This window comes from Mercenaria mercenaria, chromosome 3 (genome assembly GCF_021730395.1).
Source record: "Mercenaria mercenaria strain notata chromosome 3, MADL_Memer_1, whole genome shotgun sequence".
Classification (NCBI taxonomy): Eukaryota; Metazoa; Mollusca; class Bivalvia; order Venerida; family Veneridae; genus Mercenaria; species Mercenaria mercenaria.
In genome coordinates, this window is record NC_069363.1 from 62,702,998 (window position 1) to 62,726,429 (window position 23,432).

Genomic DNA, 23,432 nt, shown 5'->3' on the forward strand with positions numbered 1-23,432 from the left:
TCAATTCTAATTTTATTTTTTGGTTACTCCTCAGGATTCTATGACTTTACATAAATCATAGGTCATCTATAGTACACTGTCCTAATTTATAGGAAAGGCTGACTTAACAAATGATTAAAGTATAAAAAAAACATTTTTTTTCCAGCTGAGTGGATAGGCCTAGCCTATATCATAGACCTAATGACCTAATCAGAATGCCTGTACCTTAACCACACAGGTTTTTTTACCTTCAAAATTTACATAAATAAAGCGATATAAAGTCGTGTAAAAGATTGACGTATGACAGCTGAAGGAAATGATCAACCTCTTTGTTCTGAGTAAAAATATACAAAAACAAGAGGGCCATGAAGGCCCTGTATCGCTCACCTGACCTATTGACCTAAAGATCAACAAGAATAACATTCTGACCAAGTTTCATTAAGATATGGTCATAAATGTGGCCTCTAAAGTGTTAACTAGCTATTCCTTTGATTTGACCCCGTGACCTAGTTTTTGACTCGACATGACCCAGATTCGAATTTGACCTAAAGATCATCAAGATTAACATTCTGACTAAGTTTCATGAAGATACAGTCATAAATGTGGCCTCTAGAGTGTTAACAAGCTTTTCCTTTGATATGACCTAGTGACCTAGTTTTTGACCCCATCTAACCCAGATTTAAACTTGACCTAAAGATCATCAAGATTAACATTCTGACTAAGTTTCATGAAGATACAGTCATAAATGCGGCCTCTACAGTGTTAACTAGCTTTTCCTTTGATTTGACCTGGTGACCTAGTTTTTAATCCGACATGACCCAGATTCAAATTTGTCCTAAAGACCATCAAGTTTAACATTCTGACTAAGTTTCGTGAAGATATAGTCATAAATATGGCCTCTAGAGTGTTAACAAGCTTTTCCCTTGATGTGACCTGGTGACCTAGTTTTTGACCCCACCTAACCCAGATTTGAACTTGAGCTATAGATCATCAAGATTAACATTTTGACAAAGTTTCATTAAGATAAGGTCATAAATGTGGCCTCTACAGTGTAAACTAGCTTTTCCCTTGATGTGACCTGGTGACCTAGTTTTTGACCCCACCTAACCCAGATTTGAACCTGAGCTATAGATCATCAAGATTAACATTTTGACAAAGTTTCATTAAGATAAGGTCATAAATGTGGCCTCTACAGTGTAAACTAGCTTTTCCTTTGATTTGACCTGGTAACCTAGTTTTTTAACCTACATGACCCAGATTCAAACTGGACCTTAAGATCATCAATATTAACATTCTGACCAAGTTTCATGAAGATACAGTCATAAATGCGGCCTCTACAGTGTTAACAAGCTTTTCCTTTGATTTGGCCTGGTGACCTAGTTTTTGAACCCAGATAACCCAATAGCGAACACGTCCAAGATTTTATTAAGGGTAACATTCTGACCAAGTTTCATTAAGATCGGGCCAAAATTGTGACCTCTAGAGTGTTAACAAGCTTTTTCTTTGATTTGACCTGGTGACCTAGTTTTTGACCCCAGATGACCCAATATCAAACTCGTCCAAGATTTTATTGAGGGTAACATTCTGACCAAGTTTAATTAAGATCGGGCCAAAATTGAGACCTTTAGAGTGTTAACAAGCTTTTCCATTGATTTGATCCGGTGACCTAGTTTTTGACCCCAGATGACCCAATATCGAACTCGTCCAAGATTTTATTGAGGGTAACATTCTGACCAAGTTTCATTAAGATTGGGCCAAAATTGTGACCTCTAGAGTGTTAACAAGCTTTTCCTTTGATTTGACCTGGTGACCTAGTTTTTGACCCCAGATGACCCAATATCGAACTCGTCCAAGATTTTATTGGGGGTAACATTCTGACCAAGTTTCATTAAGATTGGGCCAAAAATGTGACCTCTAGAGTGTTAACAGTCAAATTGTTGACGACGGACGGACGGACGGACGGACGGACGACGGACGACGACGACGCGGACACAGGCGATCACTAAAGCTCACTTTGAGCACTTCGTGCTCAGTGAGCTAAAAAAAGGAGAACATTTTACAGTAATGACAGAAATGTTTATGAAAGACTAAGAAAATTCTGTGCAATTATATCCCACTATGAAATACGTTTCTAGTTACAAAATATGTATGCAAGTGAAAAAAGGCTATAATGATGAAGCAGTAGAACAAAATGGCACTTTGGGCAGTTACAAACCAACAAACTTATTATCCCCTCGACATACAGTTACCAAGTTTACAAATCATACAATAAGTAAACTGGTTATCCCTTTGGACAACCCTTGGCAACACACCATTATCATGGATACAATTCCCAAGCATATTCTTTTACATATCTGTGTCCCATTCACATAAACAGTATAACAGCTTGTACATGTGAATACATTCATGTACATCGTACTACACAAATAGTATGACTCCCATCAGAAAAAAATGGAACAACCCAATCAACTGCCCAATAAATGTGCCTTCTGGTTTGACTGGTCAAACTGTTTAAACCAATCAAAACCACCACCAACATCCCATCCTTCAAAAAACAAAGATGGCTGCCATTGCAGACAAAATGGCCTCCAGACAAAATGTGTCTAAAGAGTTAGACACTCCAAATGTGTAAACCAATTTTCAGCCTGGGCTAGCTTCAAACTAGTACACTTTCATGTTCTATTGCTGTTGCAGACGCCGTTGAAAATGTTGCATCAGAGGCAGCATGGTTTTCGGTCTTGGTGACGTCTCGATCCATCCCCAAAGGTGATTCAAATTTCACTGAAGTGTGCATTCGCTGCCGTGCTGATGACACTCTACTAGACCACTGATAAGGAGCTTTCAGTCCACGTTTTTGTTGGCGCCGCAGTTTTCTCTCCTGCATCATTTTTTGCAAAGTTTGTACCTTTCCCCGTAATGAGTCCTCTACCCGGTTATTATCAGTCTGATCAACAGTCTCACCTGAAAGGAGGACCAAATTCTGTCTTTAACTTGCCGTTAATATCAACTAGAGCTTGCATAACATCTGTAACATTTCTAGAAACACCTAAATATTCTCTAAATGTATCAAACATTTACACCCTTTTTATTGCAATTATAATTCAAAGCCAGTGAATAACTGCACTAACTGACATATATTTTGTACCTTTAAATGTATTTATTAAAGTAAAAAACAATTTGTTATGATTTAGTGACATAAAGCAAAAAATTTACATATAAAAGCCACAGCCAATATCATATCACTTTCGCCACTTGTCATACATAAAGTAAACTAATTCAACAGATTACAAATTACAATAAGGAAAGCTTGATTTTCAGCAGAATGTAAATAGGTATAAAGACATTCAGTCTATTGAGGAAGGATGTAAAAACCACATTCTAAATAATATTCTCTAAACCTAAAACAAAACTAGAAAATGCTTTTGTAAAAAAGCGTATGTCTCCCCCAATGCAAAGTCCTATAGGCAAGAAGTTAATAGGGGTCAGGAGCGAAAGTCAAAGAGACACTGATGGTTGGCTGCAATAGGGATCATCTACTTGGCATGTCCAGTCATCCCGCTAAATTTCAACACTCTTGGCCTAGTGGTTCTCAAGTCACTGTTCAGGCTCCTGTGACCTTGACCTTTAATCAAGTGACCTCAAAATATGTAGGGGTCAACTACTCTGCATGTCCAATCATCCTATTAAGTTTCAACATTGTAGGTCAAGTGGTTCTCAAGTTATTTCCAAAAAAATAATTTTACATGAACAGGCCACTGTGACCTTGACCTTTAATAGACTGACCCCAAAAACAATAGGGGTCATCTACTCTGCATGTTCAATCATCCTATGAAGTTTCAACATTCTGGGTCAAGTGGTTCTCAAGTTATTGATCGGAACTGGTTATCAATGTTCAGGCCTCTGTGACCTTGACCTTTAACCGAGTGACCCCAAAAACAATAGGGTTCATTTACTCTGCATGAACAATCATCCTATGAAGTTTCAACATTCTGGGTCAAGAGGTTCTTAAGTTATTGATTGGAAATGGTTTTCCATGTTCAGGCCCCTGTGGCCTTGACCTTTAACAGAGTCATCCTAAAATCATTAGGGGTCATCTACTCTGCATGACCAATCATCCTATGAAGTTTCATCATTCTGGGTCAAGTGGTTCTCAAGTTACTGACCGGAAATGGTTTTCAATGTTCAGGCCCCTGTGACCTTGACCTTTCACAGTGACCCCAAAATTGTTAGGGGTCATCTACTCTGCATGAGCAATCATCCTATTAAGTTTCAACATTCTGGGTCAAGTGGTTCTCAAGTTACTGACCGGATATGGTTTTTAATGTTCAGGCCCCTGTGACCTTGACCTTTAATGGAGTGACCCCAAAATCAATAGGGGTCATCTACTTTGCATGTACAATCATCCTATGAAATTTCAACATTCTGGGTCAAGTGGTTCTCTAGTTATTGATCGGAAATGGTTTTCCATGTTCAGGCCCCTGTTACCTTGACCTTTGATGGAGTGACCCCAAAATCAATAGGGGTCATCTACTCTTCATGACCAATCATCCTATGAAGTTTCAACATTCTGGGTCAAGTGGTTCTCTAGTTATTGATCGGAAATGGTTTTCAATGTTCAGGCCCCTGTGACCTTGACCTTTGACGGAGTGACCCCAAAATCAATAGGGGTCATCTACTCTTCATGACCAATCATCCTATGAAGTTTCAACATTCTGGGTCAAGTGGTTCTCTAGTTATTGATCGGAAATGGTTTTCAATGTTCAGGCCCCTGTGACCTTGACCTTTGACGGAGTGACCCAAAAATCAATAGGGGTCATCTACTTTTCATGGCCAATCATCCTATGAAGTTTCAACATTCTGGGTCAAGTGGTTCTCTAGTTATTGATCGGAAATGGTTTTCAATGTTCAGGCCCCTGTGACCTTGACCTTTGACGTAGTGACCCCAAAAACAATAGGGGTTGTCTACTACAGCAGCCCTACAACCCTATGAAGTTTGAAGGTTCTAGGTCAAATGGTTCTCCAGTTACTGCTCGGAAATGAAGTGTGACGTACGGACGGAAGGACAGACGGACAGGGCACAAACAATATGTCTCCTGGGGGAGACATAATAATACTCTCTAAACCTTAAACAAAATAATACTCTCTAAACCTAAAACAAAATAAAGCTCATCAGTTATTATTTTATTGTGACATCTGATTTTTTTGCATTAGTGTCAGATTTCGCCAAAACAAAATATTTACCTAAAACAGTCTTGCTAGTTTGCTGTAGATATTCATTTCGTTCAGCTGGAGTAGTGGTTACATTTCCAGCAGACTGTCGTAGCTGAGGCGAAGCTAAAAGGAGGTCATTCAAAATCTGGAGAATAGTGTTAATGTCACGTTTCGGTCGCCCAGTCGGGTCTTGCAATGTAGGGTCTAACGTGCCTGCAATCGTAGTAACATGTCATTTAATTTGATTTTTGAAAAACAATTAGCCTCAAATAGTAGATTCTATTATCAGTCTCAAACATAAAATTCTACAAAGCTTTAATTAGTGTTCTACTGAACAGATATCAACAAAACTTACAAATGTAATATAAATTCACTGAAGAATACTCACCAGAAAAAGTCCCTGAATAGACCCCTTGACCTAGATGATTTACACTGTCAATAATGGCTCCTGGAGCTTGACTTGCTGGGACTGGACTAGCTGTTGATGGATTGCACGCACAGTTTGGCTTCTGAAAACCATATGCTTCCATTGAATATATGAACTCAAACTAAATTTAAACATGTCATTCTAAGAGAGGGCCAATCTGCTAACATGTACGGAAGTTTAATTTAAATGCAAGGACAGAATCACAAAGAGACAACCCTACAACCTGGCATCAGTGATGACTCACTGGTCTTGTTAACTTAAGACTGCCCAGTAATTTACAAACCCTGACAAACTTACACTTCATGTGACCTTCAGTGCAGCAAACATGCAAATGTAACAGATAAACAATCAGAATTAATTGAAGAATGAGTACAATGTAAATATATAGTTTTTTATTTCTTTGCGAAAACTGTCATTACATGAAATTCTCTTCCCAGGTGACAGTCCTTAAAGATACTCTCAAGGTCGAAAAACAAGAGTACTTTACCTCACGTGGTTGTGTATGATTGTTCATATTACTGCAATGTGCTGGATTTCCACCCAGCAATGTCCGCCGCCGAGAACTACACGATGACGTTGATAATTGCAATTGCACAAACATCATATGTTCACCTAGCTTCATCGCCAATAACAACGGGGCCCGGCCAGTGAGAAAATCATTCACCTGAAATACATGATACACATAAGTCTTTTTCTTTTATTATAACATTTAACAAAGACTTCCTTACTAAGCAATATCTATTAAACTTAGTTTATACCAATTTATTTTAGCTCCAACTGTGATGAAAGCTTCAAGCTGAATTGAACCACTCTTGTGTCCGCTTCCTAGAAACCTAGTGCAGATGTTCTACGAGAACGTGTAGTCTGGACCTCAATATGGAGGCAGGAAATGAAAAATGTTGATGGAAGGATGGACCAACAATGCCATTCCATAATATGTCACTTTTTTTTTTTTTTTAATCATGTACTCTGACATTGACGTAATGAAAGAATCAAATTAATAATTAGCAGAGGAAGCATGTGGGCTGATAGAAACTGCTTTGTATTGCAACATCTGACTAATGCTCTTAAGTAAAAACTAGAAAATGTTTTTCCTTCATTATGAAAAATTGCCCGAATTCATTTGAACACATAAGACCAACAGCTGTTGAAACAACAAATTGTTTTGTATAGTGTCAAGTGCTGTTACTCTGTTTCTTGGATATTGTGTGATGTTGTAATTCAGTACATTTGATATTGTATCAAATGTTGTTATTAAGTACATCTGACAAAGTTTGTGGATATCACAAGTTAAAATGCAGTCAGAAGGACCTGGTATAATGAAGCTGCAGATATTAAAGTTCCTTTTAATTACAAGCAGATTTCAACTGTTGCTATTACACAGAAAAGTTCCTAAACAAAACCTAATTCACATCCATACTAACCTGTGACTCGGAGAGATTTTCCAAGGCCTGCATGACTCGACAGTTGGAAGTTTTGTTCTGTAAATACAATGAAAAATATATTAATCTTCTGGCTGTCACAGACATAGTTCAAATATTCTATAAGGAACAGAGTGTTTAATATCTAGTTGTTTTAATTTCAAAACCAAAACGGTTCATCACAGTTGCATATAATGTTGGGTGAACTATTAACATATACTGTAAAATCATTTAATTTTGAGGGCATGAAATTTCGTGGTCTTGGTCAAAATGGCAATTTCGTGGGGATATGAATTCGTGGATTTCAAGTTTTGTACATAAAATGAATGGGAATTTTACTTGTGCATTTGGATTAAATTTCGTGGATTGACTCAACCACAAAATCCATGAAAATGAGTCCCCCATGAATATTAATGATTTCACAGTAGTTGAATACACTTTCAACTTCCCTGTATGCAAAACAAAACATTTCACTCAGAACAATCAAGTTTGGGGTCAGTGAGAACGGATAAACACTAAGTAGAAAGACCAAAAGTTACTGTGATAATTCAGGGGTTGCTGACAATTTTGTCAGCCGATCCTTGTCAGTTTCAATTCTGATTTGGAGCATTTGATTTATTTCACACAGAAACTAAAGTTTTTATTTTCACTATTCATGGTTAAATATTATAGAGATATATGGAACTGTAAACCATTATTTTATGTACAAAGAATCTTAGACATTTAATATAACATTTTAACCTTTAGCAATCAAAAATGTCAAACAGAAACTATTTCAACTTCTTAATGAAATATGACTTAAAGGCAGGCTGAACTTTCAAATCTAAAAGCCTGCCTAGCATTTGACATTTCAGGAAAGCTGTTTTTCATATTTGTTCTTTTGTAATGGTAACAATTAAATGAAATCCTGAAATGTGAAAATTCAAAACTGCTTCCAGTTTACATACATGGATATGAAATTCCAAATTTGCAATACCATGAAACATCTGAGATACCAAGAAACAAAACAAATATAAAAAGGAGAGATTGCAATGTGTTCGATTGGCTAATGTTGAAAAACACTTCCTAGTTGCAATATTATTAAATATTAAAGCTCACTTCCTGAAATCATTTTTTTTTTTATTTGTCCCCTCGGTGTTTTAAAGTATTGTAACTACATACAATTTATATACACAGCTTTATTTACGAGGTGAAAGACCCTAATCTTAAGCTTAATCTTAAACGGTCACGTCATTAAATATTTACTTTATCCAGTATGTAAATATTTTGAAATCTCACCCCCCAATCCTAAAAAGGTACAAGTATTTTGGTTTTATTTGTGACGTTTTTTCTCATGCTCACAAACAGTATCTTCAAACTGATTGAACAATCCTAAAATATTAGACTGATGGAAACAGAAGTATCTCAAGGACTTTCTTGTTTGTGGTACAAAAAGGTTTTGCCTTTTATAGAAAAAAGGTCTTGCCTATTACAGAATATAGAAAAAGATGATTCAGTTAATTTATATTTTCACTTGAGGTTTAACAGACCTGTGATGACATCTAATAACAGCTGTTTATATGGTGACAATGATCTTTTGAAAAATTTAAATTACTTTGCACTCAAATCTCATAATTTATAATATGTTATAGTTACGATATAAATATACAAGTCAACAAGTGCAGACTTCTACTTCTACTGGCAGATTCCAACCAAATTTTTTTTTTTTAAGGTTTTTATGTATCTAAATATAAAAGTTTCTGACATGGAGCCATACTCTTTAACCTTTAGCATGCTAGATAAATTGCCGTCTGCTGGAAATGTCGTCTGCTAAAATTGTAAAGTTCATTCAATTTGCTCCAAAATTGGAAGAAATATTGTCAGAGTAGCAAACAGCTTGGAACCTGATCAGACGCCGATTTAATCGGCGTCTGATCAGGTTCCAAGCTGTTTGCAAAGGCTGTTAAGTTCACCTGCAGCCGGCTAAGGGTTAAGGTTTCCACTACATACATTTAGGGAAAAGTGACTATACCCCCTGGCATCCTTTTTTTTATGAAACACAATAACATAGAGGATCACAGAAACACTTATTTGTGTGAAATTATTCTGAAATAGGAAAAGCAGTTTAGGACGAGATATTATTTGAAGATTTTTTCTATTTTTAGCAGCGGACAGTTTGAACAATTTTGGAAGACCACCCAAGGAACATCCAGGCCAAGTTTCATCAACTTCCACCTCATGGTTTAAGAGATGTGGATGGACTCTGAGTGATCACAAAAGCTAACCCCGAGCGCAATAATTAGCTTATGTGAGCTCAATACCTATTAAAACCAGCTAAGAATTTTAAAAAAAAGCTAATAAAACTAGGCAGTTTCATAATTAAAGATCTCAGTCATTGAGCATTTGAAAATTTGACACATGTCAATGGCGCTTGCATGAAATCTGTAAACAAACTAAAAAAAGTGCCACTGTGCATGGGAAATGATAATCAAAGCAATTAATATCTATTAAATTTTTGTCGATAACATATTGAATGTAAAAAACTGTGCTGGAATTAATCTATTACTGATATTAAAGATGGAAGTACATAAATTGTATACATTACAAACACATATTTTTACCAAATTTCACCTAAAACAGTATTTGTGATTTTTAAACTATTCTCTTTCATCCGTATATAGTTGACAGCAGGTCAATTGCGTTTATGTGCATGTCTCTTACACGTTCTCATCACATTTCACATAATTTAAGACATAAAAAATAATTAATACAAAATTAATACACAAAATGAAAAATGTTACATAATTATATACTATATATACATAATGATAAATCCTAACTCTTGTGAATTAAACACAAAGAAAATGAAAAAAATAATTATACCAGTTCTGAAAACATTCCTTCCACACTAGCCAAAGTAATTCCAAATTTATGTATATATATATATAACTTCTACTTTTATTATATATCAATCTACGTCTATCTGCTTTACGTATGTACTGACTTCTGACTGCTTAATAAATTGTTAGTTCTTTAACTCTGGTTGTACTTCCTGATCAATCAAACACTCCTACACAGGCTGAAAAGTGTACTTGCTGTTTTTATCTCACCCACTTCCCCATACATTCTACTTCATACTATATCATATTTACAGAGAAAAACTGTAAGTTTAATGATCGTATCAAAGTATCTGTAATTTTCAACAACTGTTCTTTAGTTCTTTTAAGATTCTTTACGATTTGAAAAAAAAAATATAAATGAAGCATCAAGCTCTCACGCCTACACATCTTAAAATAAATTACACAAGTTGTAAAAGGAAATTGCACTGATCGTTGTAGCATAAAAAATCATGGAACTGCGTGCGTGTAGTTTTTTTACAAACAATATGGTTTAATGGCATTCCGCAAGCTTAACTCCTTATATTTTATTAGCTGCAGTTTATTTGCATTTATGAAATTCTTTTCACCTGATGTAAATCAAATATAATCGCATTTGTTGGTTTTATACTTAAACACTTTTCTTAATCACTTCCACCACTTAAACATAGCCTCGATACAGTTTATTCAGTGTATACGTTACAAACTGACTAAGTACACTAACATACGATTTATTACTATATGTAAAACAGCCAAGTCATGGATACTTATTGGTATCTACGTACAGTGATAAAAGTTGTACCAAATTCAAATTAAACAGCTATGATTTTTAAGTCTCTTTTTTGGGTTATTTTTCAAGTAATTAAATAAGCATGTTGATAAGGAAAAAAAACAACTAATGTCCAGCCAGTCCAGAGCTTGGACCATATATGTCCAGAGGGTGACATACCAAGAAAATTTCCACCATAACAAATTTGACAAGACATTTCAATTAACTAAAAAATTTATTCATTCTCCACTTTAACTTTATGAGTTGAAGTTGTTTTTTTTTTTGTAAGGTCATATAGCGACTTTCCAACTTTCGATGGTGGAGGAAGACCCCAGGTGCCCCTCCGTGCATTATTTCATCACAAGCGGGCACCTGGGTAGAACCATCATCCTTCCGTAAGCCAGCTGGAGGGCTTCCTCACATGAAGAATTCAACGCTCCGAGTGAGGCTCAAACCTACATCGATGAGGGGCAAGTGATTTAAAGTCAGCAACCGTAACCACTCGGCCACGTAGCTGAGCAAAATGAAGCAACTAAGCCAGGTGATCAGTCACAAATATTTCTGAAACCAACTTTAAATAGCCAATTTATTGTCTAATTCTCACGAAAGCTTGAAATTGTACACAAAAAATGTGTTCATGTGTCAAGCAAACAGCTTTAACATAAAAACATCATGAGCATAAAAGAAGTTCTGTTCAACATTACTTCCTTCAGCATACCATGTCACATATCAAAGTATCCTTATATCAGTCAATCTGAGCCAGGTCTTAACATTCATTACCTTTTTACAATTGATTACATTGTTAATTCATACCTTTGATGAACTGTATACAAAATTACAACAAAAGTAATGTAGATTCATGCACTGAAATACCATAATATAATTATATACCTTTATAGAAAAAACATGGTATCCTTAGATATTAGCAAACAAGGGGACCAGCCAGTATAAATTAGCAGCAGAATCAATCAATAGCCTTTATTTCTTGTCTAAAAGTTATGGCAAACAGCTCAGTTTCTTTAAAACTCGAACAATATGATCTTGTAACTTAAAACATCCATTCTACAGTACAGTATTTCAACCAGACATTGTGGCTTTGCAATATATCCTTCAGACTCTTCGGCAGTCTCGGAGTCTCTCTCACTATTATTGACTAATACTAACCCACTACAAGCGGAAAGGATGTGTTAGATTTATAACTTTTTTTTTTGTTCAAAAACGTTTGTTTCTTACATTCCGTTTTACATCTAGTCTACTATTTTGCCTGCTTTAGTAACTTTGTCTGACCTGACAGGTACAAAAAGTCAGTGTACAGACAGTAACACAAGTTCATTCTTTGTTTTGCCTTCATAAAAACCCACTTACAAGCCATCCATCACTGTGGTAAGGTAATTAATAAATCTGACATATATTCACCTTGCTTTTTCCCCCTGTCTTGTCATGCACACCATAAATGATAACCCTTCATATGAAAATTATAATTAATACTGTTATTTCTGAGAAAACAATTATAAAAAATAACGAAATATCCAAAACTTCCCCTCGCCTCTGCATTTTCTGCAGATCATATAAGCATTCTATTCTTTTCCAGGAACACTGTAGTTATTTTTATTGCACAGATTACTGTCAGGTACAAAATGTCAGTTGTTTTACACCTACTTACAAACAGAAAAACTTTTCTATGTTACCTTGTCATCAGAAGAAAGGAATGGGAAATGGCAAAACAATTACAACTATGTACCATTTTTTTATTACTGGTTCATTTATACATGAACATTTTTGTTAAAATGTAACAGGCCGTCACTGACCTACCTAACAGTTTTGTTTTTTTTTGCTTATTATTTGATAATTTTGTCATGGGACGTCAACTTAGAGTTGTATTATTAAAACGCTCTTCCAACCCATCGCATACGGGATGAGAGTGGATTTTTGAGATTCCTCATAGAGCAATAAACAAATCCATCCCTGGCAGACAAGGACACTCACTTGCATATTATAACAGGCATGTGTTGTCAAACTGTAACCAAACTGGAAACTAACTTCATAGTGTGCAACAGTGTCATCGGACAAATTGCATCTAAAATAATTTGTTCTCCATCTTTAATGCCAGTGGGGATGTTGTCAGTTACTTGTAGAGAACAAGTCAGTACACATACAGAAATTACATTCTGCAAACTGATCACTCTTTACACTGGAGAAACCCTGTAAATTAGTTTGTTATATTAAACCCATACCAAACAAAACAAACAAACTGAAGAAGAAAATATTGGAAAATTGTCACATGGTCTAGTAAGTAAGAATCCATTAACTCCCACACATGTGGAGTGTTCATTGCAGGCTTCTTGTTAATCAAATTCTTCTCCATTTCTGAGAACAAATTAGCATTTTTACACTCAACAGCAGAATCTAAATGTTGTGATGTCAGTATCACTGTTCTGCTGCTTGCATTTGAGGTTTTATTCAAATATTTTTAATTTGTAGACTAGAAATTGTTTGATACACTTTCAGATTATTGCACACTTCAAAATATTCAGTTTATTTGTGACTGATTAATATCAGCTGTGTCATAAATGGAAGAATATTAACCATATTGACACATTTTTAAGTCATAAGAAAATGACAAAGGTTCCATAGTCTGTATCATAAAAACATTTTTCCGCAGTACAATGACATGTAGCCCTGTGTGGGTGTACCTATCTACTGACCTATGTTTAAACTAGTTCAATGCCCTGTAAGGTATGCAAATTCAGCAAAATCAAGATGGTCAATGAATCATCTTTCTTTTTTGTCTGTTGGGCACCTGTGGAGTTTCTACTTTTTCTATTTTTAATTAATCTTAGTCATACTGACAATTTTACAAAGATACTAGGTCTTTGCTCTTGACCTCAATTTCAGCTGATTGAAACTGCACAGTTTCACTTTATTTTAACAAACTTACTGATCACTTTCAAGTTTGCTTCCTATGCAATTATGCAAATATTGGTGCTTGTAGCGAGGGAATGTTACTCTCAAGTCATTCATGCAAATATTGGTGCTTGCAGCCAGGGACTGTTACTCTCAAGTCATTCATGCAAATATTGGTGCTTGCAGCCAAATGGACTGTTACTCTCAAGTCATTCACACAAATATTGGTGTTTGCAGCCAGGGACTGTTACTCTCAAGTCATTCATGCAAATATTGGTGTTTGCAGCCAGGGACTGTTACTCTCAAGTCATTCATGCAAATTTTGGTGCTTGCAGCCAGGGACTGTCACACTCGAGTCATTCATGCAAATTTTGGTGCTTGCAGCCAGGGACTGTTACTCTCCAATCATTCATGCAAATATTTGTGTTTGCAGCCAGGGACTGTTACTCTCAAGTCATTCATGCAAATTTTGGTGCTTGCAGCCATGGACCGTCACACTCAAGTCATTCATGCAAATTTTGGGTGCTTGCAGCCAGGGACTGTTACTCTCCAACCATTCATGCAAATATTGAAGCATGCAGCCAGGGACTGTTACTCTCAAGTCATTCATGCAAATATTTGTGTTTGCAGCCAGGGACTGTTACTCTCAAGTCATTTATGCAAATTTTGGTGCTTGCGGCCAGGGACTGTTACTCTCAAGTCATTTATGCAAATTTTGGTGCTTGCAGCCAAAGGGACTGTTACTCACAAGTCATTCATGCAAATATTAGTGCTTTCAGCCAAAGGGACTGTTACTCTCAAGTCATTCATGCAAATATCGGTGCTTGCAGCCACCTGGGATTGTTACTCTTAAGTCATTCAAACAAATGTTGGTGCTTGCAGCCAGGGACTGTTACTCGCAAGTCATTCATGCAAATACCGGTGCTTGCAGCAAGGGACTAGATCTTGGAGTTAGTCTTTTCCCACTGGAATGGGCTTACTAATATCACTGTTAGTAATTTGGCTTACTTATCACTCTTATTTAGTCTTTTCTCAAGTAATTGGCTTATGATCACTCTCATTTAGTCTTTTCTCCAGTAATTGGCTTACTGATCACTCTCATTTAGTCTTTTCCCCAGGATGGGGCTTACTTAGATCACTGTCATTTAGTCTTTTCTCCAGTAACTGGCTATAATACTGATCAGTCTCATTTAGCATTTCGTAGGAATTCATATAGTTTTGGTCTTACTTTGTTTCAAGTCTGTTTCTCAGGGATTCATGCACAAATGGTCATTCTTATGTCTCAGCTTCCATAAGGCATACAACTGCTGATGTTGCAAGAGTTGATATCTAGGTCATTTTTAATGCAACAATTAAACATGGTAAATGCAATATCAGTATCCAGCCTCTATTAACTTGCTGTCTGAAATTTTCAATCTTAAAAAAGTATTCCGACTACCAAAGAACGAAATCAGCAGAATCACTGATACGCTATTATAAAGTCGCATTTCAAATTGCTTTAAAAATGTACCATTTTTGCAAATAAGAAAATCTGCATCCAACGCATTAATTTAAAAAAAAATTCAAACCACAAAAATACTTTTCTATTTATTAGAATGATTCCCCAATTTTCTCAGTAGCATCTCTTTAATCAAGTTACACAGCTGATTACCTGAGAGATTCCAGAAGCTGTGTGGGAGGCTAATCTACATAGATATCCTCTATACTTACATCTGACCTTCCAAGTTACATACTCCAGATTATTAAGGCCATTATTAATTAATTGATAGATTATCTTCCAAGTTTTTCTTTGATGTTAACCTAAATTTCTAAAATGGACTGGTCTATCATTCAATTTGGACAGTACTTTTTATTATTTGAAGGGGTGTTCACTGAAAATTTACTGACTGAACATCAAACAGTGCAGACCATGATCAGCCTGGTCACCTGACACCAGTTGGCTATAGGTTTAGAAAGGGTACTTACTCTTCATATTGGGGAATTTCAGGATTTTATTTTTCTAACCTCTCATACTTGTTAAAAATTGTATGAAAATGGTAAACAATTAAAGATGAACTTGAAACTCTGATTTTTTCAACCCGAATCAAAAATGGCATTTCTTCGTTACAAACTGAACCTATTAATTCATTTTATATTAAGCGGTCATCTTTTAAATAATAAGTCATCTTTTGTAGATCAGTTTAAAAAGATCTCAGAAGATAAATATAATAAACTTCAGAAACTTTTCTCTTTTAGTTATACTTACAGAAAGGGGCTGCAGACAGAATACCCTGCCAAGCTTATATCACATCATCAACATTTTACAATAATGCCCTACTTTTCGTTCAGACACCTCATTTGTTGAGAAGACATGTATCAATTTTTTTATCCAACTTATTAAGCATTTTATTCATATATTTTATCATTATTGTATACACTCCTCTGACTATTACATTCAGTAGGTGATGATGTACAGTTTTAACGTCACTAACTCATCATTCTGACTGTGACCTATAAAACATACCATGACCAACATATTTATGAATTACAAATAAATATATTTGCCTACATGTGTATTTAGTAATCATCCCACTAGATATTTACTCCTCATATTTTTCCATAAAGTAATATTCCTATTGAATGGCCATGGCAGATGATAGTCATATAAAAGGTAATAACACATAATGGGCTCATGATGAGAAGGCACTATGTTACGCCTTTCATTTTTTACCACGCAAGGTATTATTAATTGACACTTCCCTAATTCTGCTTTTTTTTAGATGTAAGAAGGTAAGAGTGTAGGTTTTTTTTTAGGTAAAATCGTGATTTTTAAGCTTCAATTAATAAGTGACACAAAATACTACAGATTTTAAAACTGTTTGGCAGTTTTAAAAGTTTACTAAATCAAATTCAAGGTATTTTCCAAATTCAAGGACTTTGATAAAATTCAAAGACTTTCCAAGAGATGAGCAAAAGGGGATAAATCAAGGTCACTTGTGGAAGTAAAGTGATTGAAGTATATACAGTTGAACTTCATTCGCTCGATGGGACCAGCAAAATTTGTGCAAGTTATCGATAGTTCGAGCCATCAAACAAAATGCACTATATTGGGATTTTGCCGAGACTTGGCGATGACTTCGATTGAAGGGCGGTGTTCAAATAATCCGAGTTCAAGCGAACGAAGTTTGACTGTATATGATATCTAATGAAGCCAGGTAATACAACAGTGTTCCATACAATGTTTCATGTTTTACTCCCTCTTTAAATAACCCATAAAGAGAATCAAAAACCTAACAATGAACTTCTAAAACAACATTTTCAAGACAACAGAAAGCAACAATGCATAATGAATTACCAGTATCATTAAAGTATACAAATTTATTGTTTTCGTGTCTTGCGAAGAATAATAAAGCACTCAACTTGCCTGAATAACAAGCATGTTTCTAATGTTATAAGATGCTCTAATTTTAGTACTCGGCATGAGAAAACAGATATTATACCATTTCCAGTATGCAGTGAAGCACGCCTGGCAAGCAGCACCAATATAGTTCAAGTGCCAAGTTTGTGTGGTCCCAGAATGTTTTTCCTTCTATTTTCTTATTTTGATTGTTGAAAACCCTACATGGGAAGCTTGGGTATTTTGCTCTCATTTCCTTGAGATTGAGCGATTGATTATTTTAATTAAACTGTAGCTGTCTTAATTAATTTAACTTTAGCCTGCTGGTGTAATGTGGTTTTGCCTTTGCAACCAGTGCAGGCCAAGATCAGACTGCATGTTCTATTGAATGCTGGCATACGTTGGTCAGGTAAGTGAAATCATGGAAAGTGTGCATGAACATCAAAGTATGAAATGTTCTTTTTTTAACTAAGTATATCGATGAAGTGTGAAAATTAATGTAACTACTGTAAAAATTATAACCTACCTATTATATTTACAGAAATAAAATATTTAAATAAAGCATACCGCAGTTCCTGTTTCCATATTTGGTACAAGGGTCAGGTGACTGCCGTCGCTCACTTGATTATCCAATAAATTCCCATGCAGTAATAATCTGAAATCAAATATACAGCACATTAACTTCTGATATGAGCCGCGCCATGAGAAAACCAACATAGTGCATTTGCGACCAGCATGGATCCAGACAAGCCCGAGTATCCGTGCAGTCTTGTCAGGATCCATGCTGTTCGCTTTCAAATTCTATTGCAATTAGAGAAACCGTTAGCGAACAGCATGGATCCTGACCAGACTGCACGGATACGCAGGCTGGTCTGGATCCATGCTGGTCGCAAAGCCACTATGTTGGTTTTCTCATGGCGCATTAACTTCTAATATAATTATAAGTCTACTTTTATGGAAGTACATAAACCATATTATGATGCTGAAGTAACAACCACTGTCTGAAAGGAGGAAATGGCCCCAATTAAAACAAGTTTTTCATATTACACATTTACTTCTTTATAAGGGGATAATTATCGCAAACGTCTGAACTCATAATTTAACTTAATTCAGCCAAGTACAGATGTACCTTCAACAGTTCCATTATACTCCAATCACAGAAAGCAGTCCATTAAGAACATAACACTGAGTGCTAATAACATTTTCACGAGGATGTTTGCACCCATTTACTGATTTACTGGTGGCTATTAACATTTTAGGTCTCAGCAAGCTTTTACTCTAAATATGGTCACCTCTACTGACCTAATGATCACCTTAGCCAGGTAGATGACACCAGTATCCGTATGATGTCAATAACAGTGATTGCAATGATAAAACCTGGTTTTCTTTTGCAAGTATTGTACAGATATTAACAATTTATAACCATTATAATGATATTGAGAGAAATCAAAATCAAGTTTACACTGTAACTAATCAAATAACCAAGTTCCAAACTATTTATTTCTTAATAATGACCTCAGTGCAACACAGTTGTTAAACAATACCAGATCCATCATGGTTTTGCAATGACAGGTAATGAAATATGACATTTGCTATTCAGTGATCAACTAGAACTAAATTGTATTGCAAAGAGAAAGAAATCCCTGGAGAGCAGGCTGAGTGGGAGGCTCAAATATTCACTTTGTACAAAATCTGGGTCAGAATCTCTCCCGATTATTCAAATTACCCAATGATATATCAATATCTATAAGTACGGCACAGTTTACGATTATGGTGTTTTTATTTTTCAGTATGTAAATAAACAATCAGTAACATTCTGGTTCCAAACGGAAGATTAAGAAGGAAGATCAACAGTTCAGCTTGTTGGTGCAGGGGATGGTTCGAATCTTGCATCCATCCAAAGATTTGGTTAATATGTTTTGCATAACATACTTTGTGTAAGTTTGTTTAAATGTTTACATTTTAAAACGCCTAAATACTGTGCAATACCTATAAATATAATACTGTAAAACAGAGAATTTCTGCATTTTCAAAATAGGGCTCAGACTATGAAGAACTTTCTAAAATAGTTCCATGCAAATACAAAAACATTACTAGGATACCACGATCCAATAAAACAACTCTTTTTTATCCTTCTGAGACTCAGAGTGTGCCTGAACAGACGGTTACTAAGTACTTTTCAAAACATATTATTACAATAATGTTGTAGGTGGTTAGCTTCATTTAATTAACATAAAGCACTTGAACTGCGCAATATGCTAAATTGATCTAGTTAAAATACATATATATCGCAAAAGCCCTACAATTCTAAATATATTACATAAACACTTAAAAAAAAACTACGTAAAGTATTTTTTTTTTAACATGCAACAACTGATTTACACTGCGCATTTAAATTAACATAATCAGTGGTTAAATCAAACGCATTCACAAAGAACATATAAAAGAAGTTTATATAGACATTAATATCGACAAGTACGAAGTTAAATACTGCTGGCAAGAAATTCAATGCGTAGGTTTTCAATCTCCATAAAGATAATGTGTGGGAGGGAATGCGAGCAAGGCCAATACACTGAGATCAGCAAATTTTCTTCCTGATATGTGCAACAGTGACCCTACATTATTTAAGATTTTAGGTAATATATTTCCATAAATAAGTATCTCAGTCTCAGACTAAAGAAATTCAAAACAAAAAGCTTAAAATATAAAATTGTATACATAATACTTTTAGATGTTTGTTATTTACGACTGAAATTAAGCACTTTTAATTAATTTGCCCTTAATTAATCTGCACTTAATTTTCATATTAAGGTAATCAAGCATTATGCAAAAAGCATCAATTCTAAGCCAGTGTAAAACAGATACACCCACTCAAATGATGTCAATCAAAGACTGCATGCTGTTAATTTCCACAAGGAAGCAGATATCTTGAAATCTCTGCTGTAAGCCTGAGGAGTAAACAATAGCATTTTCAGGGTCAATTTACCTGCACAAAGGCAGACTGTCAAATACAAAACCTAAAATCATCATAAAAGGGAGATAATAAAATGCCACTTCTGAAAGGGAGACAATCAGCATCACTTTATAAGGGTTGTAACAGGGAGATAATCAATATATTAGTAAAAGGGAGATAATAAATGCCACTTCTGAAAGGGAGATAATTGGTGTCACTTTATAAGGGTTGTAACAGGGAGATAATCAATATACTAGTAAAAGGGTGATAATAAATGCCACTTCTGAAAGGGAGATAATCGGCGTCACTTTATAAGGGTTGTAACAGGGAGATAATCAATATACTACTAAAAGGGAGATAATAAATGCCACTTCTGAAAGGGAGATAATTGGCGTCACTTCATAAGGGTTGTAACAGGGAGATAATCAATATACTAATAAAATTTAATGTCAACATCAGTGTCTTTTATGAAAGGGAGATAACCAAATGTCACTTAAAAAAGAGAGATAACCTATGTCACTTGTTTTTCAAAATAATATAATCAATGTTAATAATCAGTGATAATCTATAAAAGGGAGATAATTCATTGTATCTTTCAAACAGGGCTACAGTATGTGACATACTGAAAAATCTTGTTGCAAATTAAATAAAACTAGAATTGTCGGCCCTTCTGATCAACCCATCCTGATGCACATAATGTCTCCAGTATACAGTCCCTTAGTAAACAAAGTTTACCTGGGAGTCGACAGGGAGGGGAGTTTAAAAAAGTTAATTAAAGGCAAAATTTATACTAATAAGCTTTGATAATGTGGCAGTTGAGTCCAAAAAGTTCAGGGGTGTTCAAAGATAATCCATCACAGATCTATTGCAAAGCAATTATTGGATTTACCTGTGTTGGAAAATAAACAGTGTCGATTGCATTGAGGTCATTTTTACTGCCACATGATCAAAGTTTATTAGTATCTCACAACCTCTAAAGTTCAACTGGTCACAGAAGGCATTAACCACTATTGCAGACACCACACCTCCAACTTACAAAATATTTGCATGATATTATAACAAAAAATACAAAGAAGACATAAACACCATGCAATTTTACAATTATCTTTTTATCATACCGTCCATGTTAAGTAAACAAGATACATAAACAGTAAAGCAGCTGAGATTATCACATACTTGTGGTTTTAGGTACATCAAGGTTATCTTGAAACAGTAAGCCAGATTACAGTAGTCTAGTAACCTTAAGCCTGCTAAATTTCTAAAATGGACTGGTCCATCATTTTATTTGGGCAGTACCATTTATCATTCGAAGGGGTGAAAATGTAATAACTGACTGATCAGCGAACAGTGCAGAATCACTAAATTGCTGTCAGCCACAGAATAAATTTGTTGTAATTTAGAAGAAAATGTGAAATTTTGTCTCCTTATGCGACAAACAATAAATGCAGGCTGGTGTAAATGAGCTTTTTAATGCATTACGTAAGATTATCAGCATGCCAAAAAACCCCAGAATATTCTCAATCCATCAGCTACTCATAAATAATATTGATCTACCATAAAAAGTCTGATCTTCGCTGCCAAGATTTCATTTAGGAAATACCACTTAGTGAAAAACATATTCCCTCTAAAAGGATAACCTTTAAAAGAAAATGAACGCTCTGTCAAATTCCAACGGAGAGACAATTTGTTATATGGAAATTAAAAGAACCTGGTAATCTCCTTCCAATATCCTAATACTAACAGTTTACTTCTGTTTTGTGAATGTCAAGAGGTGTTTTGGCATGGTTATTTACTACAAATCTAAAAGAGAGGCTTCCAATAATAAGACAAGTGAATTACATTTCTCCCAACTCTTGAGAGATTTAAAGGTTAACTGTGAGCTTGCATACAACCCAGAAAAGGTCACAGGTTGATTAAAAACAAACTGAAGTCTGGATCTCTGATGAAATGACCTTTGATTTGTAATAAGATATAAAGTCAATATTGCCAATCATTTCTGCCAAGAATGTTTCTACCTTTAACATTTTATCAACAATTTGTGCAGAAAATATTGAGGAAGCAACCAAACCAACAATGTGAAAGAGATCTCCAATAAACAAGAGAGCCAGCATGCCACAAAGGGCATATATTGCTCACCTGATCTAAGTTCCAACCCAGATAACCTAGTATTCAGTTTGGTTTAAACATATTTATTTTCCCAATATGTACATTTCAATGATTTTTACATACATAAATTCTGGATTGGACTGGAAGCCAGTAGGCTTATTGAAGTCCTCTCAATAGTATTCAGTTTGACGTAGATTTTATTACAACAATTAACATTTGATCCATGATATGACCTAGTGGCCTAGTTTTTGATCCTAGATGACCTAGTTTGCACTGCAGGCTGATCATGGTCTGCATTGTTTAATTGCTATTTAGTAAATAAATTTGCAGTGAAAACACCTTCGAATAATAAATGGTATCTGCCCAAATTGAAAGATAGACCAGTTCACTTTAGAAATTTAGCAGGGTAATTATTAACCCTTAGCCTGCTGCAGGCGAATTTAACAGCCTTTGCAAACAGCTTGGAACCAGATCAGACGCCGATTAAATCGGCGTCTGATCAGGTTCCAAGCTGTTTGCTACTCTGACAATATTTCTTCCAATTTTGGAGCAAATTGAATGAACTTTACAATTTTAGCAGACGACATTTCCAGCAGACGACAATTTATCTAGCATGCTAAAGGTTAATGAAATTTCACAGTCCCAAGTCTTCATGTTGTGTGATGATGGTCAAATATCATAAAACAAGGCAAAAAAGTAACACCTTATTTTTCATATGCCTTACAGTCAGGTAAGTGGATACTTCATACACCTACATTATTAACCCTTAGCCTGCTGCAGGCGAATTAACAGCCTTTGCAAACAGCTTGGAACCAGATCAGACGCCGATTAAATCGGCGTCTGATCAGGTTCCAAGCTGTTTGCTACTCTGACAATATTTCTTCCAATTTTGGAGCAAATTGAATGAACTTTACAATTTTAGCAGACGAAATTTCCAGCAGACGACAATTTATCTAGCATGCTAAAGGTTAAAATCAACATTTTTCATCAATTAATTTTGCATTCCATTAATTGCAAAAAAACAACAACAACAAAGCTGTCATTTTCGAGCAATATACAACAGAAGGTCAGACAAGTATCATATAACTTACAGTGTTCAACTAACTAACTACAAATGTCAATTTATTATATAAAATCAAACAACAAAACAAGAAAAACTTCCAAGACAAACATAGAAAATGTCAAGTAATTTGTTATTTAGATTGCCCTTTAAAATGATCTTAAAAGACATAAATAATTGTTAAAAATTGATAGAAAATAATGCTGAAAATGTCTGGAGATACCACATACTGGTATACTTAAACAGTAATGATCAGGAGGACTGCTTTGTTTTTGCTCTTTAAAGGCAAAAGTTCGTGAGGTTTGATCAATGAAACAGATATTATACAAGAAAAAATTGATTTATTTAAGATTCCTATCATTATTTGTGTC

At 35.1% G+C, this 23,432-nt stretch overlaps 1 protein-coding gene across 3 annotated transcripts in view; it reads right to left on the reverse strand.

The window, feature by feature from the left end:
* Window positions 1-2,024: 2,024 nt before the first annotated feature.
* The window catches only part of LOC123524549 (midnolin-like), a 36,107-nt gene continuing 14,699 nt past the window's right edge, over window positions 2,025-23,432 (reverse strand). For 2 of the 3 annotated variants that reach the window (XM_045302828.2, XM_045302829.2), the window contains exons 2-7: window positions 17,510-17,597; window positions 7,042-7,098; window positions 6,105-6,281; window positions 5,579-5,699; window positions 5,221-5,403; window positions 2,025-2,940 (exon numbers count right to left, since the gene is read on the reverse strand). In XM_045302828.2, coding sequence (XP_045158763.2) covers window positions 2,636-2,940; window positions 5,221-5,403; window positions 5,579-5,699; window positions 6,105-6,281; window positions 7,042-7,098; window positions 17,510-17,597 — 931 coding nt within the window. In that variant the 3' untranslated portion in view covers window positions 2,025-2,635. Of the gene's footprint in view, window positions 2,941-5,220; window positions 5,404-5,578; window positions 5,700-6,104; window positions 6,282-7,041; window positions 7,099-9,900; window positions 10,296-17,509; window positions 17,598-23,432 lie in introns of those variants that run through there. The other variant, XM_045302830.2, reaches the window with a different exon arrangement.